This window comes from Ursus americanus, chromosome 23 (assembly GCF_024610735.1).
Source record: "Ursus americanus isolate L20-20 chromosome 23, mUrsAme1.1.p, whole genome shotgun sequence".
Taxonomy (NCBI): Eukaryota; Metazoa; Chordata; class Mammalia; order Carnivora; family Ursidae; genus Ursus; species Ursus americanus.
Genome location: NC_142149.1, coordinates 34557863 through 34581409, shown reverse-complemented (window position 1 = coordinate 34581409; position 23547 = coordinate 34557863). Strand labels below are relative to the sequence as shown.

The following is a 23547-nucleotide window of genomic DNA, read 5'->3' as shown; positions in this document are numbered from 1 at the left end:
TGTCAAATAAATAAATAAAATCTTAAAAAATATATAAAAATAAAATAAAAAAGGGAAAGGAGGGAGGGAAGGAAGGAGGGAGGGAGGGAGGAAGGAAGGAAGGAAGGAAGGAAGGAAGGAAGGAAGGAAGGAACTCTTTAACAGTAGAGAGCAAACTGATGGTGACCAAAGGGGAGGGGGTGGGGGATGGGTGAAGAGGTGTGGGACTGAAGGAGTGGACTGGTCATGATGAGCACCAGGTGATTACAGAATTGCTGACTCACTGTATTGTACACCTGAAACTAATGTAACACTGTCTATTAACTATACTGTAATTAAACTTAAAAAAGAAAAAAATTGGGCAAAGGACTTGAATAAACATTTCTCCAAGGATAATACACACTTGGCCCACAGCATAGGAAAATATGCTCAGCATCACTAGTCATTAAGGAGATAGAGCCCACAATGAGATATCAGCTCACACCCATTAGGATGACGACTCTCAAAACAAAACAAAAGACCCAGAGAGTAACAAGTGTTGAGGCACCTGGGAGGCTCAGTCAGTTAAGTATCTGACTCTTGGTTTTGGCTCAGGTCAGGATCTCAGAGTCCTGAGATCATGCTCCCCGCTGGGCATGGAACCAGCTCAAGATTCTCTCTCTCCCTCTCTCCCACCTCTGCACCCCCCCCCAACAGTCGCTCTCTCAAAAAATAGAGGAAGGGAGGGAGGGAGGGAGGGAGGGAGGGAGGGAGGAAGGAAGGAAGGAAGGAAGGAAGGAAGGAAGGAAGGAAGGGAGAGAGAAAGAAGAGAGAGGAAAGGAGGAAGAGAGGGAGGGAGGAAGGAAGGGAGGGAAACAAGCATTGGCGAAGATGTGGAGAAATTGGACCCCTTGTGCACTGTTGGTGGAAGGGTAAAATGGTTATAGCCACTATATAAACAGTATGGAGGTTCCTAAATCAATTAACAATAGAGGGTCGCCTGGGCAGCTCAGTTGGTTAAGCGTCTGCCTTTGGCTCAGGTCATGATCCCAGGGTCCTGGGATCCAGTCCCGCATCTGGCTCCCTGCTCGGCGGGGTGTCTTCTTCTCCCTCTGCCCCTCCCCTCGCCACCCCCCCCCCCAGGCTTCTGCACACACTCTCTCTCAAATAAATAAAATCTTTTTTTAAAAAAAATTAAAACTAGAACTACCCTATGAACCAGCAATCCTACTTTTAGGTATCTATCCAAAAGAATTGAAAACAGGATCTCTAAGAGATACTGGTACACTCACATTCATTGCATTATGCACCAAGCCAAGAGATGGAAGGAAACCAAGTGTCCATCAACCAGTAAATGGATAAATAAAATGCAGTATATACATACTGTGGAATATCATTCGGCTTTAAAAAGGAGGGAAATCTTGTCACATGGCACATGGACGACCCTGGAAGGCATGAGGCTAAAGGAAATAAGCCAGTCGTAAAAAGACAAGTACTGTACGATTTCACTTACACGACTATCTAAAGCTGTGTACGTAGATACATAGGAAATAGAACGGTGGTTTCCAGGGCCTGGGGGAGGGAACAGGGAGTTCTTGTCTAATGGGGATAGAGTTTCCGTTCAGCTTCAGATGGAAAAGATCTGTAGGTCTGTCGCACAACAGCGTGAATAAACTTAACTACTGAACTGTATACTAAAAAATGGTTAAGGGGTGCGTGGGTGGCTCAGTTCGTTGAGCGTCTGACTCTTGGCTTCAGCTCAGGTCATGATCTCAGGGTCAGGAGACTGAGCCCCAATTGGCTCTGCACTCAGTGCACAGACTGCTTGGTATTATTTCCCTCTTCCTCTCCTCCCCCCTCTGCTCCTCCCCACCCCCCTCTGCTTGCACGCTCTCTGTTTCTCTCTCAAATAAATAAAATCTTTTTTTAAAAAAATGGTTAAGATGGTAACCAAAAGAGATGGAAAAATCAATGGTTTTGGAGGCAGACAGAACTGGGCTTGAGTCCCAGCCCCGCTATTTCCTGTGTGTCCTGGGGCAAGTCGCCAAACGTCTCTGAGCTCATTGTCCTCAACTCTATACCAGGGAGTGAGAGAATCTAGCTGGGATGCTGTGAGTATCATCTCGTTAACAAAGCAGTGAAGGCCCTGGGATGCTGGTGTGAAACTCTGGGCACGGAGTTGCAGAAGCAGCAGAGCCATGTTCTGGAAGCTACCCTTGGTGGAAGCTGCTGAAGTCGCTCAGATTGGAGTGGGGGCAGCAGTCAGCCCAGGCCTGACCATCCACCCCAAGCCCTGGACAGCCTCTGCCCCCATTCCATCTCCCACCCATTCCCTCCTGCTCTCTTTCCTCACCTCACTCCCGCCTCTCTGGCCCCTCTGGGAGCCCACCGCGCACCAAGCATGCCCCTGCCAGAGGGTCTTTGCTCTTACTTGGTGTTTCCACCACCCAGAATGCTCTCAAATGGCTCCCTCCCTCCCTCTCCTCAGGTCTTTACTTAAAGCTCTCCTTTCCAAGGAGCCCCATCCCTCAGGAACCTATTTAAAATGTCACCTTCCCCCAACCACTGCACTCCTATCCCTTTTTCCCTGCTCTATTTCTTGCATAACACATTATATAATTTTACTTTTTGATTTTTGACTTGCTTACTGCTGTATCCCCAGCTGGCACATAGTAGGTGTGCAATAAATCTTGTTCAGTGACAGCACGGGCCAAGCCTTGGCCTACTGTCGTCACCGGCCCTCTGTCCCATCCTGCACTCCCATCCTGGCAGCAGGGTCTGCAGCTTTAAGGACTCCCACTCCCAGGTCCTGGCAGGGGAGGGGGGAGCCCCAATTCCCCCGCAGCCCCAGGCTCCCCAACTGCCACTCCATGCAGCCTGGGCACCAATCCTGTCCATCGATATCGGCCTCCAGCAGCCACACTTGGACGCCCACCCCAATCGATAACCAGCGGCTGCCATCGATCAGCCCCCAGGGTATCAGGAGCCAGGGGAGAGGCAAGGCAAGGGACAGACAGGGTGTGGAGACACAGCCCCAGAAAGGGAGCAGCAACAGAGAGCCCCGGTGCCAAGCAGACAGGACAGAGATCATCAGAGAACAGGCAGCACTGAGAGAGGGGCACCGGACCCCAAGCTAGGAAGGGCAAGGAAGCAGACACAGAGGGAGGCCCCTGAGAAGGAAGGAAGAGGACGGCAAGGAAGAGTTCTTGAAGGCCTACCACGTGCCACGAGCATCTTTTCTCAAAACCCAGCACAGCCATGGGAGAAAAGTTATTGGTGCCATTTTATAGGAAGGAAACCAACTCAGAGGTTAAGAAACTTGACCAGGGCCTGAGTCGTTATTTGGGAGCAGGGCCAGGATTTAAACCTAAATCTGGGTGTCTCTGGGAGTTCAGGCTCTTCTGCTGCACCCCAGAATAGCTCTGAGCTGTCTATTCCGGCCTCCCAGCAGGGCGGACCACCCACAGCTGAACGGGGGGCTGGTCGAGGTGGCCCCCACGCCCCTCTGCTGGGATGCCCCAGAGATTGTCAGCATGGTTCAGGAGCGGTGGAGTGGAGAGAGGGGCTGGGGGGTATCGCATGGGGGTGGGGGGCGGGTGGCTGTGGGGGGATGTGGCTTGGCCTCCTCAGCGGCAGGCCTCCTCGCTGATGCTTGAGCTGGAGGCCCTCTCCTGCCAAGCCCTGTTCCCCATCCACCACCCACCACCCCCTACAGCCCTTCGGATTGCCACAGCGTGAGCTTAGGCAAATTACTTAACCTCTCTGGGCCCCAGTTTCCTATCCATAAATCAAAGGGAGTAACAGTGCCTACCTCAAAGCATCTGGAGGATTAAATGAGACGAGGCACGTAGAACTGTTAGCACATGGTAAGTACGTAATAAACGTTAGTACCATCACCATCACCATCATCACCCTCTCCAAGCACATGGCTTCAGGGTCCCGTACCTGCTGTGGTGAGACTGTTGGAAGTATGTGTGTTGGTCTCGGGGCTCTGATTTAAATAAGATCCTCACTATGCCTGACCCACAGCTAGTCCCCCCTTTTATGGGAAGGGCATCTGTGCAAGACCCGGATACAGATGGGTCTCAGCAGGGCCCAGGGCCGAGGGGTTCTCCAGAGCATCCCCTTGCTCTCGATTAGCTCCTTTGTTTCAGAGAATCAAGAGCAGCTGTGGCTAGGGAATCATTTGCGTCTTGGCTTCTCTGAAAGTGGAAGGGGAGGGCCAGCTGGAATTGAGCTGAGATTTGCCCCCCGCTGACAATAGGGGGGGGGGAGGCAGTTCGTCTCCAACCTCAGGACCCATTCCCGCATTTATTTGTGATTTTTAAACCCTCAGCATGTGCCTGGCCCTGGGTGGGGACCAGGGAAAAAAAGTGAGGAAAGCTTACTCCTGCTCTGCTCGCGTAAAGGACAGGGCGGGGGTTCCTAGAGGTGGGACGGGCTTTCGTGTCTGCAGAGGACTGTGGGGGCCGAGGGGCTACTTGCAAGAAGGGACCAAGCCCACGGCCTTGCTGCCTCCCTCATGGGCGGACTTGTGCCTCGGTTTCTCCATCCTAGAAAAAACTGCTCAGCCCACTGACATTTTTTTGAGACTATGGATCGATCACAAAAGGTGACACTTTTCATGGAGTATCTCTTCGGACACCCACAAAGCTCAGCAAAAAAAGCCCCAAGTCTGAGAGGAAGGGGAGGTGCAGAGGTAGCAAGAGAAAGCAGCTCGGCCAAGTTCAGCCCCCTGCAGGGCTAGGACTGGGGCAGGGAGGGGGCAGGCCGAGCCCTCCTTCCCCGCCCACAGCTGGTGAAGGATGTCCTCTGAAACGGAATATTGTGACGGGGGAGGGGGCACGAAGGACAGGCATTTCCATAAGAATCCTTCTCGGAGTGTCTGGAGGGGCACCTGGTTTAGAAGCAGCCTTCCCAGAGCCCAAGATCTAAATCTCCTGGTCCTAATTCATCGACCAGCTCCACTCCTTTTCCCAGTCTGGGGAAGAAACTGGGACAATTAACTGGGGCAGAGCTTACGCCCTTTCCTGCTTCTCTAAATGTGGCAGGTCCCCCACCCCCACCTGCAGCCGGCTAAACAAGGTTCTGCGATTTATTTTTTTTTAAGATTTTCTTCATTTATTTGAGGGAAGTTCTGCGATTTAAAGCAGATAATTCAGAGAGCAGTTGTGTCTGCAAAATTATAACGGCCGCCATTATTGAGCGTTTACAGTTTTCTGGGCCCTGTGCTACCCCAAAGGGATGGTATCCCTGTTGGACAGAAGCAATTTCCTGTCCTAGAGAATAAGTCATCCAGCTAGGAAAAGGTGCACTAGGATTAGAACCCAGGACCGTGCTGCTCACCTAGAGGAACAGATTTGAAAGGAAGAAAAGTGTCCAGACTGGGATGCATGGGGCTGGGGAACCAGAACTTACCGAGGAGAGGTTGATGGGGGAGGAAAAAGAAGGTACTGTGTCCCCTGACCAGGCCTCCAGGACCCTGGGGGGAGAGGAGGGGACAGTGACAGCCTCCTGGCCAGTGGCCACCACCTCTCTGCCACATAAAACCCTCTCTATGTGCATCTGAGTCCAGACCTCGGAGCAGGCCACACTGAGCTCTGGCTGAGTAGGGGGCAGTTAGAACTTTCTGGAACACCTCCCCCAGTAAGATGAGCTGAAGACCACCAGGGAGGTGTTAATGAAACAGGGAAGCTGTGAACAGACCCAGGAGTGATTCCAATCTGACACCTCCACCCTAGCCCCCACCAGTAATGAGCTGGGACCTGCCCTTCTCCCCAGAGAGGAGGGTGCGGGGAGAAGAGGAACTCCTTGGGCATCTTTGTAGCCTCAGATGCCTCCTTTCTTCCTCATCATCACCATCACCATCATCACTACCATCATTTTCATTACAATAAAAAGCTCACATTATTAAGAACCCGTGTCCCATGCACTGGGCTAAGTCCATTCCCTAAGTCCAATAATGAATCATCACAACGAGCTATGTGGTAGGTACTATCCTTGTTTCCATTTTACAGGTGAAGAAACTAAGGCTCAGCTGGGTTATGTGACTGGCCTGAGGCCGAGCCAACATTTGGACCCAGGACTGTGTGACTCAGAAGTCTGTATTAATGCATTTGTACTTTGCCTCTGGGCATGGGTCCACCAAGGTCCTCAGTAGGAAGGTGGCTGGAGTGGGAATGTTCTAGAGACAGGCAGAGGAGCCCAACCCTTGGGACACGGGGGGTGGGGGGCTCCCACCTCCATGCAGGGAGGCCTGAACCAGTGGCCCCAGGGCTGGAGCTGGCGTGGTGAAGAAAGGCAGCGAGCCCACCCTGTATCCAGAGATTCTGGAACCAGGGAGAAAGAGGGAAGAACCCTACCACGGAGCGTCATACTGTCCCCGCGTGCCCTCTGGGTCTTCTTTCCATATGTGTGCAATCAGAGTTGGGCCAGGGAGCTCCAAGGAGGGACCTCCAGCTCTGCCCAGTGCTTGGGGAAGGGGATGGACAGGGACATTGGCCTAAAGATAGCGTGTGTGTTTGTGTGTGTGGGGGGGGGGCTGTTAGGAAGACCCCTGCCTCCTGGTCCTGGAGGGAGGGGCTGAGCAGCTCCGTGAGTGGAGTCCCATGTTTGTAAACATTATTAATCAGGGATTAGCAGATGGGCATGCTAATTGCACCTGTGGAAGCCAGAGACCTCAAGGTTGATTACATTTACAAACTGTGGGGATCCCTGGCGCCTGGCCCTGCAAGAGTGATGGGGGAGGGTCTCATTTAGGACCTCAGCCTGGGGGTGGGAGCTGGCAATTTAGTCTTCTGCCAAAAAAAAAAAAAAATTCCAGCCCTGGAGGGGGCTGGGGGTGCTGGCCACCATTCAGCTGTTCCTAGCCCCTTCCCCTCTTGGCTAGGGAGCCCTGACAAAGGAGGATCTTGCCAATGTCATTTCAACCGCCTCCCCTCTCCAACTCCCTCCAGCTGCTCTCAGGGGTAAATCGTGTGCCGCAGCTGAAATAGGCCCTGGAGTCTCTGGGGAAACTGAGGCCAGGCTGGTAGGACAGCAGAGCCCGGGCCCTCAGTTGCTGCAAGAACTGCTCCTCCAGGACCAGGCCGAGGGCTTTACATTCATGAGCTCACTGAATCCGCACCCCGGTCCTCTGACGCGGGGGCCGCTAGAGAAGTTAAGGGATATGTCCATGTTCATGCGACTCACGAGTCAGAGCAGAAAGTCAACACAAGCGCTACCTAACAGCCAGGGTCATGTTCTTAACCGCCCCTGCTCCCCTCCGGCTTCATCCTGACCCTGGCCTGCAGAGGATGGACCCGCACCAGGCCCCCCCACTTCATACCCACAGCCACAGCACCGTGGCAGGCACCAGGGGCCACCCCAAGGACATTCCGACCTCATCCTTCGCCTTAGGTGCTTTCTCTTAATGCCTGGTTTGCATGACATAACTATATACGGACCAGTGCACGGCAGGTAATTCTGGCCTTAATACCCTTTGGTTCAAGTGAACCTGCCTTCCCAGAGGCCAGCCAGCCTGCTGCCCAGGGGACGGAGCAGGGAGGAGCCCCCTGTGCATGGCTGGTAGCCCCTCGCTTTAGAGAATGGCCCTCTAGACGGCTCAGACTCCTGGGACCCAGGAAACTGCTGAACGGACCGGTGGCCAAAGCAGGTTAGATTAGGTTCCAGACACTACACAGCAGTCCATGGGCAGGAGAACAGGCTCTGAACCCCAAGTAGCTCCAACCCCAACGTCTAGGTTCTATGCTGGGTTTTGGTCCTAGAGAGCAGAGCTCGATTCTGTAACGGCCACCTGGAGGGAACACCGGGGCATCTCCATTCATTTTCATCAAGTCTATTAGTCTGGATTCTCCAGATATAGAACCAAGAGGTGGTGTGTGTCCATAGCCGTACCTCTAGTCACATGTTATATGCTTGCTTATTTATTATGAAGACTTGGCTCCTGTGATTCTAAGACCAGCAAGTCCCAGTTCTGCAGGGTGAGTCAGCAAGCTGGAGCCCCAGCGATGATGTAGTTCCCGTCAGAAGGCCAGTGGGCTCGAGACCAGAAAGAGCCCATGTTTCAGTTCCAAAAGGCAGTAAGAATTCTTAGTCAGGGGAGGGTCAGCCTTCCCTTCCGCCCCGCCCCCGGTGCCCCATTCAGGCCTTCAACTGATTGAGTGAGGCCCACCCACACTGGAAAAAGGGTGCTCTGCCTTACTCAGGCTACCAATTTAAGTTTATTAGTAATCTATTTATTTATTAAGAATCTCTACACCCAATGTGGGGCTCAAACTTACAACCCTGAGACCAAGCGTCACATGTTCTCCGAACTGAGCCAGTCAGGCGCCCCTCAACTTTACTGTTCATCTCATCCAGAAACACCTTCACGGAAACAGAGTAAGGTTTGACCAAACACCTGGGTATCCCATGGCCCAGGCAACTCCATACATAAACTGAGCGGTTACATGCAGGTCTGCATTATCACGCGCTAGTCCTGGGGTACGCAGTGCTTAGGCTTACAGAATGCTTTCTACTGATACTCTCTCATTTTATTTTTACAAATCCTTGTGGGGCGGGGGGTTGCTGGCGCAGGTACTGAAGGCACTATTTTACAGATGCGGAGTCTGGGAAGCCAGCCAGGCCAGAAGCCATGGAGCCAGGGCTGGACCCAGCACCTTCTTAAGAACCGTAGGGACAGATGAAAGGTCAACTGGCCCAAACTTTCAGACATGCGCTCAAAAGCACGGGTGTGAACGATTTAGAAGCAGTTTCTTGGACATGAGAAGGTGGTTCGAAGATGGGTGATTCTCGAACCCAGCGGCACACCGGTGTCAAGAAACGGAGCTCTAAGAAACATGGGACCGGTCTCCTTCCCCAGAGATTCTCCTTGAAACCAGCCCGATGCCTCTGGGCATCCGGACTATTGAAGCTGTCCCCACCACCACCACGCGCATCCTCAGCCCCGTCTAAGGTGGAGCCAAGGTTCAAAACCACGTCAGGCTCTTGGCCGAGAACAAAGCTGGGAGGGGGGGCCGTGTAACATGCCCAAGGCTGACACGTGCCACAAGTCAGAATCGGTGTGGGAGTCGAGGACAGACAGCTCAAGGGGACCAAGTGGTAGAGAGATCTGTGGAGTTTTACAAAAGGGTTCCTTCCTCTTTCTTGAGACGAAAAACTTTGACTTTAGAACAATCTTAGGCCTTTTTAACGTCTTTCTAAATTGACATCGCCGTCAAAATTCCAAGCTAATTCATTCCAAACAGAAAAGGGTGCTACAATTTACTGAGCACTGTGTGGGAGGCGCTGAGCTCACTTGCTCTCTCTGTCCTCCCAAATTTGGGAAGGGAGGGTGATTCCCCTTCACTGACAAGGCGACTGAGGCTCAGGTGGGAAAGGAACTTGCCCAAGGTCACACAGCAATCAGGACTTGAACTTAGGTTGCTTTCTCCAGATTCAGGCTCCAGAGCGGTGTCTCAACTAGGGACAAGTGTGTCCTCCGGGGGACATGTGGCAATGTCTGGATACATGTTCGGTTGTTACAACACGGGCAGGGCCTGCTACTGGCATCTGGGGGGGGCGGGGGGAGAAGCCGGGGGCGCTGCCGAACACCCTACAATGCACAGGACAAGCCGTCCCGGCGAATGTCAAGACTGCCAAGGTCCAGAACTCCCGCTCCAGTGGTTCTCAGCCTGGGCGACACAGCAGACCCATTTGGGGGATTTAACAATCCCAATACCCAGGCTGCCCCCTCCCCCCAACCATTTACATCAGGTTCTCTGGGGGTAGGTCCCCAGTGTCAGGTGTTTTTGAAGGCTTGCCAGATGGTTCCAATGTGCAGCCAAGACTGCTCTAAACCACTTATACTGGGCGCTTCTGCTCCATTTGTGGGACCCCGTGGGAGGAGGACCAAACCCATCCGGGTTGTGCAATCCACAGCAACCCTGTGGTACTTCACAGAACCAAAGGCCAGGACTCTGGTTCATCCGATCCTTGCTCAGAGGTGCACCGATGAGTCGCTGGTGAGGGGTTCTGGAGGGCCAGTGAGGTGAGAGGTGTTTGCTAATCTTTCCCTTGCCTCTCCGGAGGCCACCGCCAAGCATCTCCCTAGCAGGCTGCAAAAGCTGCCAGAAGAGACTGTGGATCAAAGAGCGAGGCTGCCACCTCGTGGAGGAACAGGGCAGAACGGCCCAGGTGATTTTATTTGATCCTCACAAAGAGCCCTGGGAGGCAGGTGCCTACGGAGGAAGCCATGTGCTCAAGGCCCCCAGTGGGGCAGGGTTTGAGCCTGGATTTGTACCTGTCTCACCCACAAGAGGAATCCGGGCCTCCTTTTATATTCTCACACTGGTTCAAGAGGCACAGGACACCTGGACTGGGCTGCCTGATTCCCTTCTGATGTCAACTTCCAGGCAGGGCCCAGGAGAGACCCAGCACACCCTGGAGATGAAGCAGCCGCCACCTCCAACCCCAAGTCCAAAATCAGAAGAGGAAACAAATTTCCTCTGGTCTCTACTGCAGAGCTCCCTGCCCCCCAAGACAGTGGTTCATCTACAGGGGGCTTGTACACCCTCGGGCAAGAGACTCCGCACATTCGAGCGTGTGGGAATGTGTGCCCTCCAGCACACACAACTCAGTCCAAGTCAGCTCCCATTCTGCCTCTCTTGTTCTGACCCCGAGGACAGTCCTGGGTGCCGCGCCACTCCGGGTCCTTCTGATGTGGCTGAGGGTTCTCGGGGGTCTTGGAGAAGGTGCTCTCTCGTCCCCTCCACAGGGAAACCCTTCCTCTGACTGCAGATGGAGTGAAGAAGAATTCCTGCACCGACAGACAAAAGGACAAAGGGAAGGGAGAGGACAGAGAAGAGGAAGGACCACACACCAGCGCTCCTCATTTCATCCTTAAAAGGACGCACTTTCCCCATTTGGCACATAAAGTGACTGAGACAGAGAAAGACAGAGAAACTTGTTTGGGGTGAAAGAGCTGCACCCGTGTGATCAGAGGGCAGGAAGTCGGGCAACAGTAGACTCACCTGCAGCCACGGAGACATTCAAGGACTCAAGTCCAGGAGGCAGCTGCCGGCCAGGCAGGATGGTCAGCAGAAGTTGGCAGGAGGCCTGCACTGCCAGGGACAGACCAGAGCCCTCATTACCTGCAGGACACGGAGGCACAGGGTTAAGGATGTCCTAGCTGGACGCGCAGGCACTTGGGACATGCACATCTGAACACAGAAAAGCGGGGGAGTGTACCTACCCAGCACTAGGAGAGTAGGCCGGTCCCAGAGGAACTCCAAGCAGCTTGTGATGGGGATCTCAGAGGACGGGGAAATCTCAGGCCCTGGGCAGCCCACCGTGCCAGCCACGAGCCAGCCCTCCCGGGCTTTGGCCTGACAAGAAGAAATCAAGTTCTAGCACACCAAACCTTCATCAGAGCCCCAGGCAAGGGGCCAGACTTGCCCATACAGTCATTCCTTCGCTGATCCACTCAATTCAGTCAACAGTTATTAAGCCCCTAGAATGGGCAGGCTCTGTTCTAGGCTCTGGGGACAGGGCAGGGAACAAAACAGGCCAAAATCCCAGCCACCCAGCAGAAAGGTGATTGGGGAGGGCCTCACTGAGGTGACACCGGAGGGCAGAACTGAAGGGGATGAAGAGTACTGTGTTGACATCTGGGGGAGGATTAATCTAGGCAGAGATGAGTAAATGCAAAGGCTGAGAGGCTGGTGCTTATGGGACACATGTGAGGAGCGATGGACGGGCAAGGTGGTGGCCCGCAGGGAGGGAGCCGTGGGGACAGGAGAGGGAACAAAGGCCACTGGAAGGACTCTGGCTTTGCTCTGGGAGAGCTGTAAAGGCTGTGAAAGGTTTTGAGCAGAGAAGTAAGATGGTCTGGCATGTTTCCACAGAATCACTCTGCCGGCTATGCTGAGAGCCAACAGCAGAAGGAGACTGGTGAGGACATTTCCACAATAAGCAGGCAAGAGAGGACAGTGGCCTGTTCCATAGTGGGAGAGCTGCAGAGATGGTGAGGATTGGTGGGAATACAAAAATAACTTCAAGGTAAAACCAAAAAGAAACTGAGGACAGCTGGGCCACGGGGTGTGACAGCAGGAAGAAGAATCAAGGCCACCACGGCTTCGGGACGCAGTCACCATCGACTGAGCTGGCAAGTCTACAGAAGGAAGTGCTCAGCTCTGGAAATGTGAAGTCTGAAATGCCCCTCAGACCACAAAAGCAGCTGCTGAATCTGGGGCTCACGAGTAAGATCCAGGCTAGGATATACATTTGGGAGGCATCCAAGTACATATGGGTTTAAAGCCTTGAGACTGGATGAGACTAAGAAATGAACACATTTAACAGGACAGAGATCCAAGGACTGGGCCTCACTGCCCTGAGGGGGCAGCTGCGCAAGGGAGCAGCCAAATGCAAGGCAAGACTGCCCCCTTGTGTCCAACAAGAGAAGCACAGCTGAAAACCAAAACCTGGACCAGAAGAGGAGTTTCTTTGGTTTACCCCTTCCTGAATATTAAAATTTGCTGTTGTTGTTGGTGGTGGTGGTGGTGGTGGTAGTTTGTTTGGGTTTTTGGTTTTTTGTGGGGGTGGAGGGAGGAGAAAGGCATAGATTAGTCTGTCCTTGTTCAAAGTGCCTTTCGAGCTCGCCTCTACTCAGCGAATGCATGACTCCTGCCATCCCACTTCTCATAGCTGAACAAAAAACATTTACTGACAAACTACTGAGAAGGCAGTGAGGCTCTGAGGTACGCTAGCTTCCGGGGCCAAGAGTTATGCCTGGGGAAGGAGTGAGGTAAGGGGAATGAAGCTAAGAAGTCTCCAACTTCAGATTCTGCTCTACTTATCGTTTCAAAAATTCCAGGATCCTTCCCTTCCCAAAGGGATTTAGAAGGACGTAGGAAAGGATGTTGGCATCCTTTCCTTCCTCCATCAGCTGCTGGATGAGTACCCTTGGAGAGACTGAGCTTGGCTCATTTCTTCTCCTTTACCCACCGCCCCTCTCCCCGCCATTACCTGTAGAAAACCGGCCAGGTCATCAGTGGAGAACACGTCCATCACCTCCATAGCTCCCGCGCTGGCCTTGCTGACTACTGGGGTGAGGGGGCAGCTGCAAATTTCCCCACGCCTCGCATTAAGCTGGGTAATCGCAAACCCGGTGCCCTGCCCTCCCCCTGGCCCCCGAGGGTTAAGAGTGAGAATTCTGCCGATGGGGAGGCCTGGCTGAGGGGATCAAGGATCAAAGTGCTTAGAAACTCGGCTGTGCCCCAAACTAGGGCACGTGGGGACTAAGGGACGTCCGTGCCTGTTTCTCCCGCTGGTGATGACTTTATCCACTCCGAGGAAGTGAGCAGAACGCAGCACGGCCCCAAAATTCCGGGGATCCTGGATCCTCTCGAGGACGAGCCACAGCTGCTGGGGGTCGTCGCCTGGCTTCGCCTCCCCGACCTCTGTCCAAGGCCGAGGCTTCAGCGGGCTCACCTCCATGCAGACACCCTGGTGGACCTGAGAGCGGCACAGGGCGTCCAGCTTCTGCCTTCTGGGCCGCAGAACTGGGATGTCCCGCGCCTCTGCCGCCCGGAGCAGCTCGGCCCGCTCCCCCTGCAACCCGGACCTGCCGGCCTGGAGCAGGAGCCTGGCCACGCGGCGACGGGCTGCCCGCAGGGCCAGGAGACAAGGGGACAGGCCAAACAGAAGCTCCAGTCTCCCCGCAGAGCGCGGGGTCGGCGCCAGGTCATCCAGTAGCAGGCGGCTCAGCTCCTCCCCGCCTGGCCGCTCCCCACGCCGCGCCGCTCCGGAGAAATGACGCGCGGGGAGGCGACCTGAGCAACGCCAGGTCGCGCCCCCGACGGCCGAGAGCAGGGCCATGGTCAATGCCCCTGCAGCGTAATCAGGAGCGCTCACTCCCGCCAGGGCCCGCTCCCCGGTCCCCAACACGGGAGAAGGGGACGAACGGCCTGCCCACTACCGCAGACAACCCACAGCCTCGTAGCCTAACCCTGCGGCCCCTCCCCGCCTCCCACGTGGGCTACCCCGCTTCCGGGTTCAGGCTGCTGACCCCGGGCCCGCCGACGCACTGCGCATGCCCGGCCGCCAGGCCGAGCCCACAGCGCCTCCAGCAGGGCTGGCTGAGCGGCGGCCTTCTCTGTACCCGCCCCCCGCCGAGCCTCCCCTACCGGCGACTTCATTCTGCGCCCTTCCAGGTCCCAAGACACTCCAGGAGGCTGGAGGTCTCACCCAGGCACCAGCAAAGACCATTTTAAGGGCATGTGTTCAACCAGGTCAGTCGTGGTGACTCCCTCCCCGCATCCAGGCCACCACCCGGCGCTGGTGATTTTCCGTAGAAACTTCTGCATCCAGCCCCTCCTCTGCACCTCCACTGCCTTGTCAAACCCTCAGCATCAGTCAGCAGGACCCCAGCAGTAACTTCCTATCCCGTGGCGGCTGATTCTCTAAGTGACAGCTCTGTGCCTGTCCCGCACCTGCCGACAAGCCCACTGATGCCCTCCGCCCACAGGTAATGCGCAGTCTCCTTGCTCAGCACTCAGACCTCGGGTGATCCAGGTAGGAGCTTTCTTTTCAGCCCCATCTCACCTCCGCGCGACGTTCCGTGCTGTTCCCACAATACCGCCTGCTCAGTCAGCCTCCCACCCTCCTCTCCACTGTTGTCCCCTCTCCTGGCTGGCAAACTCCTACCCATCTTCAAGACCCAACCCAAACCTACGTCTGCTACCTAAAGCAATCCACACTCCAGGAGTGATGCCCCGAATCCACCCACCTTCCCACTCACCTGGAAGAAATTCTGAGGCACAACCACCCCTGATCACGGAAAAGGACAAAGAACTGAAAGACACTCCGGAAGCCAAGGTAGGTTGTTGCAATTTTTCTTTTTTAATTATCACAGTGAAATCCACTTGGGAGGCAGGCCCTAGTATTCAGCTGCCATAGTCAGTGTGGAGTGATGACCCCAGCGGGAGCTGAGAAGCCAAGATTGGGCTGGAGAACTGGGATGAGGGAAGTGAAGGGGCGACGGGGGCAGTAGGGCCGGGAGAGGAAGAAGCCTGGAGCCTTGGATAACCATTCAGACAGAAGGTGAGGGCTTCTCTCTGCCACCTCCTCCCTGAGGGACAGGGGGAAGCCCCCTTTTTGGCCACAGTCCCTTCCCCAGGTCAAAAGGAAGAGACCGAAGAGAGCAAACAGAGGCCAAGGAGCCTAAGGGGACCAAGAATGAGTTAACAGGTAAAAAAATCAGGGACACCACCTCCTCTCCCCAGCCCACTGTCCGTATTTGTGATAGAAATGATTTGTGAGATAGAAAAACTTCAAACAGATTTTCTAGCCCCTGGTGGGGTGGGGAAAGGAAGCAGAATCCAGGAGTCCAGAAATCAACACTTAAAATCCAGAGGCAGGAGCCAAGCCATGAGGGGCGGGGAGGGAAGGCAGAGCTTCCCACAGGAAACTAGATCACCTGCTCCGTGGGCCTCATCTGGACGTCTCCAATCTGCTGGAAGGCACAAGGCTTGAGGCAGCCAGGATGTTCTCCCCTCCCCCTAAGGCCTCCCTGCTGTCCTCCTCTGAGGATGGCTGGGCTCTTCCAGGGGGTGGGCAGTCAAGGCCAGACTCACCTGGACGTGTGGAGGGGTGCTGAGGACATAGATGACAGCCTCGGCCACATCCTCGGGCTTGAGACACTGGAGAGCAGCAGAGGAAAGGGGTGAGGGAGGGCAGAATGGACCTCCCACCTCTGACCTCCTCTCCGACATCTTCGTCCCCACCCCTGCCCTCCAGAAGGGGCGACAGGCTGGCTAGAAGGGTGCGGTCTAAAGGCCAGGGTTCCCTCTGCCTTTACGGAGGGAGTGGCTCAGCCGTCCCAGAGGAAGGCCCCACCTTTATGCGTTCATAGGTGGCAGCTGCCTTCTCAGGGTCCTTGTCGTGGAGTTTGAAGGCGAATTGTGTCTCCACCACTTCTGGAGAGATGCACTGGACCAACAGAGAGGGCCTGCTCAGGCGCTGAGCCGAGCCCCACCTCCACCCCAATCACAGGCCAGGCCTTGGGGAGGGAGGGATGGAGACTGTGGAGGCCCCTGCTTCCAAGTGATAGCTGCCCGATGTCCGGCAGCCACCTCGTCCTCCCAAAGCTGCGATGATCACAGTGACACCTGCCACCTGCAGAGCCCTTATCATGTGAGGGTTTTAGGACAGTGTCCCTTAAAATGTCATAGCCAGGTTAGGGGGTCACTGTCTCCATTTTACGAGTGAGAAGGCTGAGGCTTGGAGGTGCTGAGTGAGCTGCCCAGGGTCCTGCGGCCTTGGAGGAAAGAGCCCAGAGTCTGGCTTTCTAGCCATGCTTTCCCACCCCCTTGCTTTCCCTCAGTCTCACCCACTGCGTGCCCATCCAGTCAGCCCCCTCCCCCCTCACAGTCAAGGACTGGGCAGGGTCATACAAGCGGCGGCAGAGCCCAGGAGCCTGTGCCCCTCACGCTCCCAGCAGCACACCCTGAGCAGTGTTTGCACGGGGTGGGGAGGACCTGTGCCCACACTGTCCCCACCAGGCCCAGGCCGCACCCTCACCGTGGCTCGGATGTGGGTCTGGGCCTCCCGAAGCTCTTGCCTCAGTCCCTCTGTCAGCGCGGTGACGGCATACTTGGTAGCACTATAGAAATGGATCACGGAGTGGGGTGACACTTGATGACCAGACATGCTGGGTGGACGGAGGGAAGGGGAAAGAAGAGAGTGAAGTGGCTGAGAGAGCAGCCATGCCCGCTGCTGCACCAGTCAGACCCGCCACCTGGGTGCCACACAGAAGCCTGCCCAAGGGGACCTCTGGAGGACACCCTGGGGGCCCACTAAGGTAGCTTCTGGGATTCAAGCAGCTCCTGCAGTCCCTGTGCTCCCTGGAAGTCCAGTTAGGGGCTGGCACTTGATATACCTTATTCTTTCCCTCACCATCATTGACCCATTTGGCTATTAACCAGGTATTAAATCCCTACTTTACCACCAGTGAAACTGACCTCCGCAGAGGTCAAATGAGCTGCAACAGATCACTCCGCTTGGTCACCCGGCTTGGTGGGTGAGTGGTGATCTAGCTTTAGCCCTCAGCCACCTGCCTCACCTGTTGATGTTAATGATATGCCCATCATCCACCTCGCGTTCCTTCATGGACTGGTAGGCCTCCCGGGTGCAGATGCTGAGGGCCAGCACGTTCACCTGCAGGCCGGGGGGGCAAGGGGGTGGCTCCAGCTTGGCCCCATCCGAGCAGGTAACAGAGCCGCAGAGCACCCCCCGCCCAGGGAGGGTGGCATTCCAAAACAGTGTCCAGGTCCTGTCAGAGACCACCCGTGGCTCCAGGGTACCTTGCCTCCCCCTAAAGCCACCAGCCCCAGCTGACAGCCGTGGTAGCTCCTCTCCCCGGGTGAACCCCCTCACACTTTCTGTAAACAGGAATGGACAACCCCCAACCCCATCCATGACCCCAGAACCCTCCCTGTCTTGGCTGTCTCCTCTGCAAACAACAGAACATGGGCCTTAGAGAACATCTTCTTTTCTTCCCCGAACACCTCTTCTCTTCTCTTCTCTTCTCTTCTCTTCTCTTCTCTTCTCTTCTCTTCTCTTCTCTCTTCTCTCTTCTCTCTTCTCCTCTCCTCTCTTCTCTTTTCTCTTCCCTTCGTCAGCATCCTTGGCCCTGCTCTCTCCAAAAAACCTAAAACCCTTCCTAAGATGGCTTTAAAAATGTCTCTCCTCAAGCACACAGACCCTAGCCTCTCCCCGCCCTACCGAGTACTCTCGGCTGCCTTCCTGTCCTCTCCCCTGCCGACTACAAGCAGAGACCTACCTACCTTCCTTCCTTCCTTTCTTCCTTCCTTCCTTCCTTCCTTCCTTCCTTCCTTCCTTCCTTCCTTCCTTCCTTCCTCCCTCCCTCCCTCCCTCCCTCCCTCCCTCCCTTCCTTCCTTCCCCTTCCGTTCCATCTACAAGACTCGGCGCAGAGACTCTTCAGGGGTGGGGTAACTGGTCACAGGATGGCAGGGGACCTCCCAAGCACATGAGGGCTTTCTGTCTTCCTTGGCCTGTGCCAGAGGTGACCCCAAATCCCCACCCTTCATAGAACCAAGGCCTGAAGAAGTATCTCAGCTCTAAAGCTCCTGCTGAGCCCCACCCCTCCCCCATGAGGACAAGCAGAGATAAAGCTTTCAGCAGGTCCTCACGTCTCTCCTCCCGAGAAGACACAAGACCAGCCAGGACATTAGATGTTTCTCTTTATCAGGTGTCAGAGCCAGGCATTGGGACAGAACACTTGGCGTGAACCCGGCTCAGCATTCATGGCAGAAGGACACGAGAGGCTTTCAGCCCTGTTTCTGGTCCTCTTAGTAACGTGTTTCTGAGGCAGACAACTCAACTCTGAGGACAGATGGAGCAGGAGAAACAAGTCCCCTGGGACCAGGGGGAGTGATTCTCCTACGTCTGGTGGAGTGGGGGTAGAGGTCTCAGAAGATGATCCTAATAGGATATATAATGTTGAACCTGAAAGGGTCTTAAGGATCCAATATAAGTCCCTCATTTTACAGATGTGGAAGTTGAAGTCCAGGTTTAGAGACCCACTAATTGCAGGTGAGGACCACAACTCAGATTTCCCAGAGGGCTCTCTGAGGACAGGGGTAGTGCCTCATTTTCACGGCTCATTGTCTCAACGTTCATTGTTCGTTTCCAGGCCCAAGCACCTCTTGAGTGCTCAATCAATCATGGGAAAAGAAGCATCCCCATGTAGACACTGCTTCCAACTTCTCAGGATACTTTTATACCCTAATATTGCCCCATAATATAGTCTACGGGTTGAAAACCCATGTCCTGAAGGCTGTGTTTGGTCCATACAAAATTTTAAAACACTTTTAATTCACTCCCAACATGTACTGGAAGGTTTCATTCCCTCAAATATATCTACTATCTACTGAGTGTCTATGATGGGCTGAGACTATATAACAGAGAATAAACCAGACAAAAAGCCTTGCCCTAGGGCGCCTGGGTGGCTCAGTCCGTTAGGCCTCTGCCTTCGGCTCAGGTCATGATCTCGGGGTCCTGGGATCGAGCCCCACACGGGGCTCCCTCCCTGCTCAGCGGGGAGTCTGCTTCTCCCTCTCCCCCTGCCCCTCCCCCCCACTTGTGCTCTCACTTGCTCTGTCTCTTTCAAATGAATAAATAAAAAATCTTCATTAAAAAAAAATCCTTTCCCTTATGGAGCTGAGGTTTTGGTACATGGGAGGGGTAGGATGTCATCTAAAAACCCAGGCTCTCTACTCCTCTCAAAGAAACCATCAGATCTGCCACGCTGGACCCACACTGCACCACCACAGCGAAGCTGGACGTCAGCAGCCACCCTTGCACTTGGCCGTGTGCTCCCCCATTTACTGCAGACTCCACCTGACTCACCTCCCTCATTTAGGTATTTACCTGGCCCCAGGGGACACTGGAGTTTCGGCCCTAGATAGTGATGGTATAGGTGTGTTCACCCCAATTAAATGTGACAAGACTGCAGCTCATAGAGGGTAACGTCCTGCCTGAAGCCGCACAGTGAGCGGCAGGGCTGGGTGAGAACCTCATCTCCCGCCTCTTGCTTCCTTTGCGGCCTGTAAGACCATGTTCCCAAGCACTCAGCGTGGTACTGACACGTGGGGGCATTCAATGAACAGTTCTCTTCCCTACCAGTCTTTCTTTCAGTAGAAGGAAATCAGCCTGGACTTTACAAACTGCCCCTTTAAGGGGCTCGAAGGAAAGAAGAACAAAAGACATGGCCATTCATCCATTCACTATGCCTTTGGAAAGGAAAGAAGCAAGGGGAGAGTCAAGGTTCTCTAGGTAGGAACCCAAAGATCACTCTTGCGAGATGTGCCCCCCGAGCAGCCCTCTGGTTCACAAAGCCCTGGCTCCTCACTCTCCCCCCAGCCCCTCCCTCCAGGCCTGCAGCCCTTACATTGAACATGTCCTTCCAGCCGCTGGTACTGCCTGAGAGCAGGGTGTCAGGCCGGGCCAAGCCAGCATTGTTGATGCAGATGTCCACACCGCTATGCTGAGAGCGGACGGCCGAGAACATGGAGAGGATGTCCTCCTCGCTGGACAGGTCACATCTGTGGGGGATCAAAGTCCCGGGGTAGCCTGCACTCTTACATTCGGCAGCCAGCTCCTATGAAACCCAACAGGGGGCTAACTGGGGTGAGCTGCTCACTCCCACACCTTCCCGCCCAAGACAGCCTTCCTCCGCTGTCACCACTCAGAGAACTCGCTCCTTTGGCAGCCACCTTCCAGCCACATAGATGTTGGGCCTACTGGTCCTCTTGGGTCAAAGTCCAGGGGATCATGAGCACCCCCTGAGGGGGACCCAGGGGAGCTGAGATCATCAGTGCAGGAATCTCCTGATAAACTCGAGTCTTCGATTCAGAGAAGGGAGAGGGGAGCCAGGGGTCCTAGGAATAGCATGACCTCTCTTTCTTCTGCCTCTCCTCCAACAGGAGCCCCTTCTCTGCTCACAGGTAAGCTGCACCTCTCACCCCACCCATGCTTCTTCCACCAGTGCCAAGAGTCACTGAGCTGGTCACTCCGGGATTCTCTCCTCTCCTGCTGCCTCCTCCAGTCCCTCCCAGAGGGCCTAGGTCTGAACTGTCATCCTCCCTCCACAGAGTGCAGCCAGTTGGCTTCAAGCTGGGCCCAACTGCCAGGCTCCCGTCAGCCTAGCTCTAGGGAAGCTGAGGAAGTCAGGCCAGATTCTTTCCCTCTGTCCCACAGTGTACCGTCCCCCACCCCCAAATTTCTGGGGATGTGATGAGGCAAGTCGGGTGGCAGGTGACCTTGGGCAGCCCCAGGGTATCAACAGGGACGTCAGCACACTGAGGAGCCCTGAGACAAACACCGGAGGAAGCAGAGCCCCTGGGAGGCAGCTGTAAGGGACGCGGACATTCAGAAGCAGGAAGAAACCAAGCTATGTGGCCTTGAAGGCCAGTGACTGGGCACCTGAGCCTTGTGAAGGTGACCGGACATGTGTGGGAGGGAGAGAGTTGGGGGGTAGGAGGTGCCGTAGAGGAAGGCGAGCTTGGCCAACCACCCTGGCCTCGAACCCCTTCCTCCCCAAATCAAGATGGGAATTAAAGGGCTGGATCAGGTGACCTAGAGATTCTTTTCTGCTTTAACTTTCCAAGAGTTCAAAAGGTTTGGTCCTCTGGGACTTAGAAGGCCCCCTGACCCCCCTTCCACCTGCTCACAACCACCTCAGGAGATAGGGCTTCTCTCTGTCAGAGGCCAGAATTCACACTCTTAGTATCAACCAATAAAAGCAAACTAAGGAAGCCTGGGATTCTCCCTTCCCCTGGCATGCAACTTCTCCCTTCCACCTCCAGACTCAAATCCCCGCAGGAAAGCCACATTGGAGGGCCTGGGGACATATCCCTCCCTGTCACTGCCTTCTCATTGTCCCACCTGTCCAGATCTATCCTCAGAAATGACCGGAAACCATGTCTGTCCCCTCACAGCACAGGCATTTCCCCCTCATTAAAGGAGTCATCCTGGGGCTGGGTGAGCAGGCTGAGGATCCCCTTGGAGCTCAGGGACCCCCTTTTCTGGCTAGTTTGGGGTGGGGGAGTAGAAGAGAAGGCAGCAGTGGCTTTAGAATTAAGGAATCCAGCGGTCTAAGTCCTGGTCTGATCGTCTAGGCTCTAAGGCTGGGGCTGGGCCCTGAGCTCCCCAGATTAGGAGAAAGGGAGGGGTAGACTAGGGCAGTGGTGTAGCCGGGTGACCTTGGGACTATCTAGGCAGTTATAAAGTGTACCTTTGGTCAGCAGCAGGGGAGGGGACAGCCCTCCTTCCGGTACACCTTCTCCCTCTGTCCCCACCCAAGGCCTCCTTACGCAGGGACTTTGAGCAATGGTGAAGATAATGCCCTGCAGCTAAGCACTGGCCCAAACCCCGAGTGATTCCTGCCAGGAGCAAATCCAAAGATGACCTATGATGGAAACTTCTAGTCTTCTTCCTTCCTGTTACAACATGGCCAACTTCATTTCATTTTTCTCTGAGCTCTTGTTGCTCACATCTTGGGGCTCCCAACCCCAGGTTAAGAGAAAAACCAGGAGTTCCACACTGCTTCGTCCCCTCAGGGCTCACATATTCCGCACCCTATTTCACCTCCTCAGTCCCACCTAGGACAGTGAAATTGGAGAAAGGTCTATCTGTGCACATACCACTGGGTAGGGGTGAGGAAGGAGAGGGAGAGTCTCTTCCGAGAAGCTCCATTCCCACCCCAATCCCACCCTGCCCTGGGTAAAAAAAATCATCATGACCAAAACCTCTAGCCGCTGTTCATCTGGCTGCCCAGCCACTTTGCTCGGCTTTGTGGGCGAGGACTAGAGGAAACAATACAGTAGCCAATTCACCCCTGAGGCCAGAAAGCTTTCTTTCTCTCCCTGGCTGCCTAGCAGGCCCTGATCTCTGGCTTCCCCTTTCCTCAACCTACCTGGGCAGGCAGATAGGCAGGGAGAAAGATGCCAAGGAGTCAGAGATCTGGTACAGTGGAGTAGAGGCTGTCAGGTAGGTAGGGGGGCTCCTTAAGAGACGGGACTTTATAAAAGGGAAGTAGGAGGCCTTAGGTATCCATCCCTCCCCCTCTGATCCCGTTGCAAATGGCCTTGGGGTGGCAGGCAGGGAAGGGCAGGGGAGGGCAGCGTCGCAGCCTGGCTCCGGTCACTCCGCCTCTCCCACCCAGACCCTACCCCGGCCGAAACGACGCCTCCCAGAACGACCCTCTCCCCGGCGGGGACTTACCTCGATGTTGCCCACGGTGCGGGCACAACCCACTACCTTCAGTCCCTGCTGGACCAGCGCCCGGGCCACAGCCGCGCCGATGCCCCCCGAAGCTCCCGTCACCAAGGCCAGCCGGTCCCGCCACCGCTCCATGCCAGCCCTGGCGGTGGTCCCGAGCCGCCCGCACACCTCGCTCCGCGAGCCGGACATTTGGATCGCGGAGCTCCGCCCCGGGTCGCAGGGGCTCGGCAGCTCTTCGCTTACCGCCGCGGCCGCTGTAGCCGCGGATCTGGCCCTCTCCGAGCCGCGCCTGAACCCGCCTCCATTCTGCCGGGCCCCAGGCTGGGGCTCCACCCTCCGCTCCCCCGCGACCCGCCGCCACATCCAGCCGCTGGACTGTCGCGGCTTGGCCGCCCCGCCCCTTCCGGCCCCGCCCCAAGCCTGGCGGGAGGTGGGAAACCACGCTTCCCGCGGCGCCGGCCCGCGCTGCAGTGTCCTGGGAGCTTGTGCTTCTGCTTCCCAGAGGCAGGGAAACCGAGGTTTAGTGGGGGTTTGCCCCAGGCCCGAGGCCGCACGTACCCCTGCTCAGTGTTCAGTCTCCCTTCCCAGTTCCTGAGCCCTAAGGTCAGGAAGAGAAATTAAGGGCACTTAAGGTGACTCCAACGCCCCCGGTGGCTGATGGGAAGGGTTCAGCCCAGAAAAGGCTGAGTGTCTCAGCTATCACCGCCCAGTTACCTTGAGAGACTCTCAAACCTACCTGATCCCTCGGCGTTACCAGAATGAGAACTCAGTTAAAAATGGAAATATCCCCAAATACACGTTTA

General features: G+C 55.3%; 2 protein-coding genes and 1 long non-coding RNA gene across 8 annotated transcripts; 1 reads left to right on the top strand and 2 right to left on the bottom strand.

The window, feature by feature from the left end:
• Positions 1-10108: 10108 nt before the first annotated feature.
• On the bottom strand, positions 10109-13991 carry MRM1 (mitochondrial rRNA methyltransferase 1). Its single transcript, XM_045773286.2, has 5 exons — positions 13253-13991; positions 12964-13057; positions 11192-11324; positions 10971-11090; positions 10109-10756 (listed from the first exon to the last, which is right to left on the bottom strand). Exons 1-5 carry the CDS (start codon positions 13813-13815, stop codon positions 10584-10586), a joined length of 1083 nt encoding a protein of 360 aa, XP_045629242.1. The 5' UTR covers positions 13816-13991; the 3' UTR covers positions 10109-10583.
• A 36-nt stretch (positions 13992-14027) lies between these two features.
• Positions 14028-19139, top strand: LOC123776920 (uncharacterized). Of its 3 annotated transcripts, none has more exons than XR_006775533.2 (4): positions 14028-14228; positions 14465-14511; positions 14702-14814; positions 18210-19139. It is a non-coding gene; the product is annotated as an uncharacterized LOC123776920 (long non-coding RNA). The 3 variants fall into 3 exon arrangements; XR_006775532.2 differs by having other exon boundaries at positions 14687-14814; XR_015721342.1 differs by having other exon boundaries at positions 14655-14814.
• DHRS11 (dehydrogenase/reductase 11) lies at positions 14816-23139 on the bottom strand. 4 transcript variants are annotated; one of them, XM_087854587.1, is made up of 7 exons: positions 22745-23136; positions 19911-20120; positions 17060-17154; positions 16519-16600; positions 15835-15927; positions 15573-15638; positions 14816-15448 (listed from the first exon to the last, which is right to left on the bottom strand). In XM_087854587.1, the coding sequence occupies exons 1-7, from the start codon at positions 23105-23107 to the stop codon at positions 15407-15409; spliced, it is 951 nt and encodes a 316-aa protein (XP_087710713.1). In that variant the 5' UTR covers positions 23108-23136; the 3' UTR covers positions 14816-15406. The 4 variants fall into 4 exon arrangements, with proteins under 4 accessions (XP_087710713.1, XP_045629243.1, XP_087710714.1 ...); XM_045773287.2 differs by having other exon boundaries at positions 16519-16648; positions 22745-23134; XM_087854588.1 differs by lacking the exon at positions 15835-15927 and having other exon boundaries at positions 16519-16648.
• Positions 23140-23547: the final 408 nt, after the last annotated feature.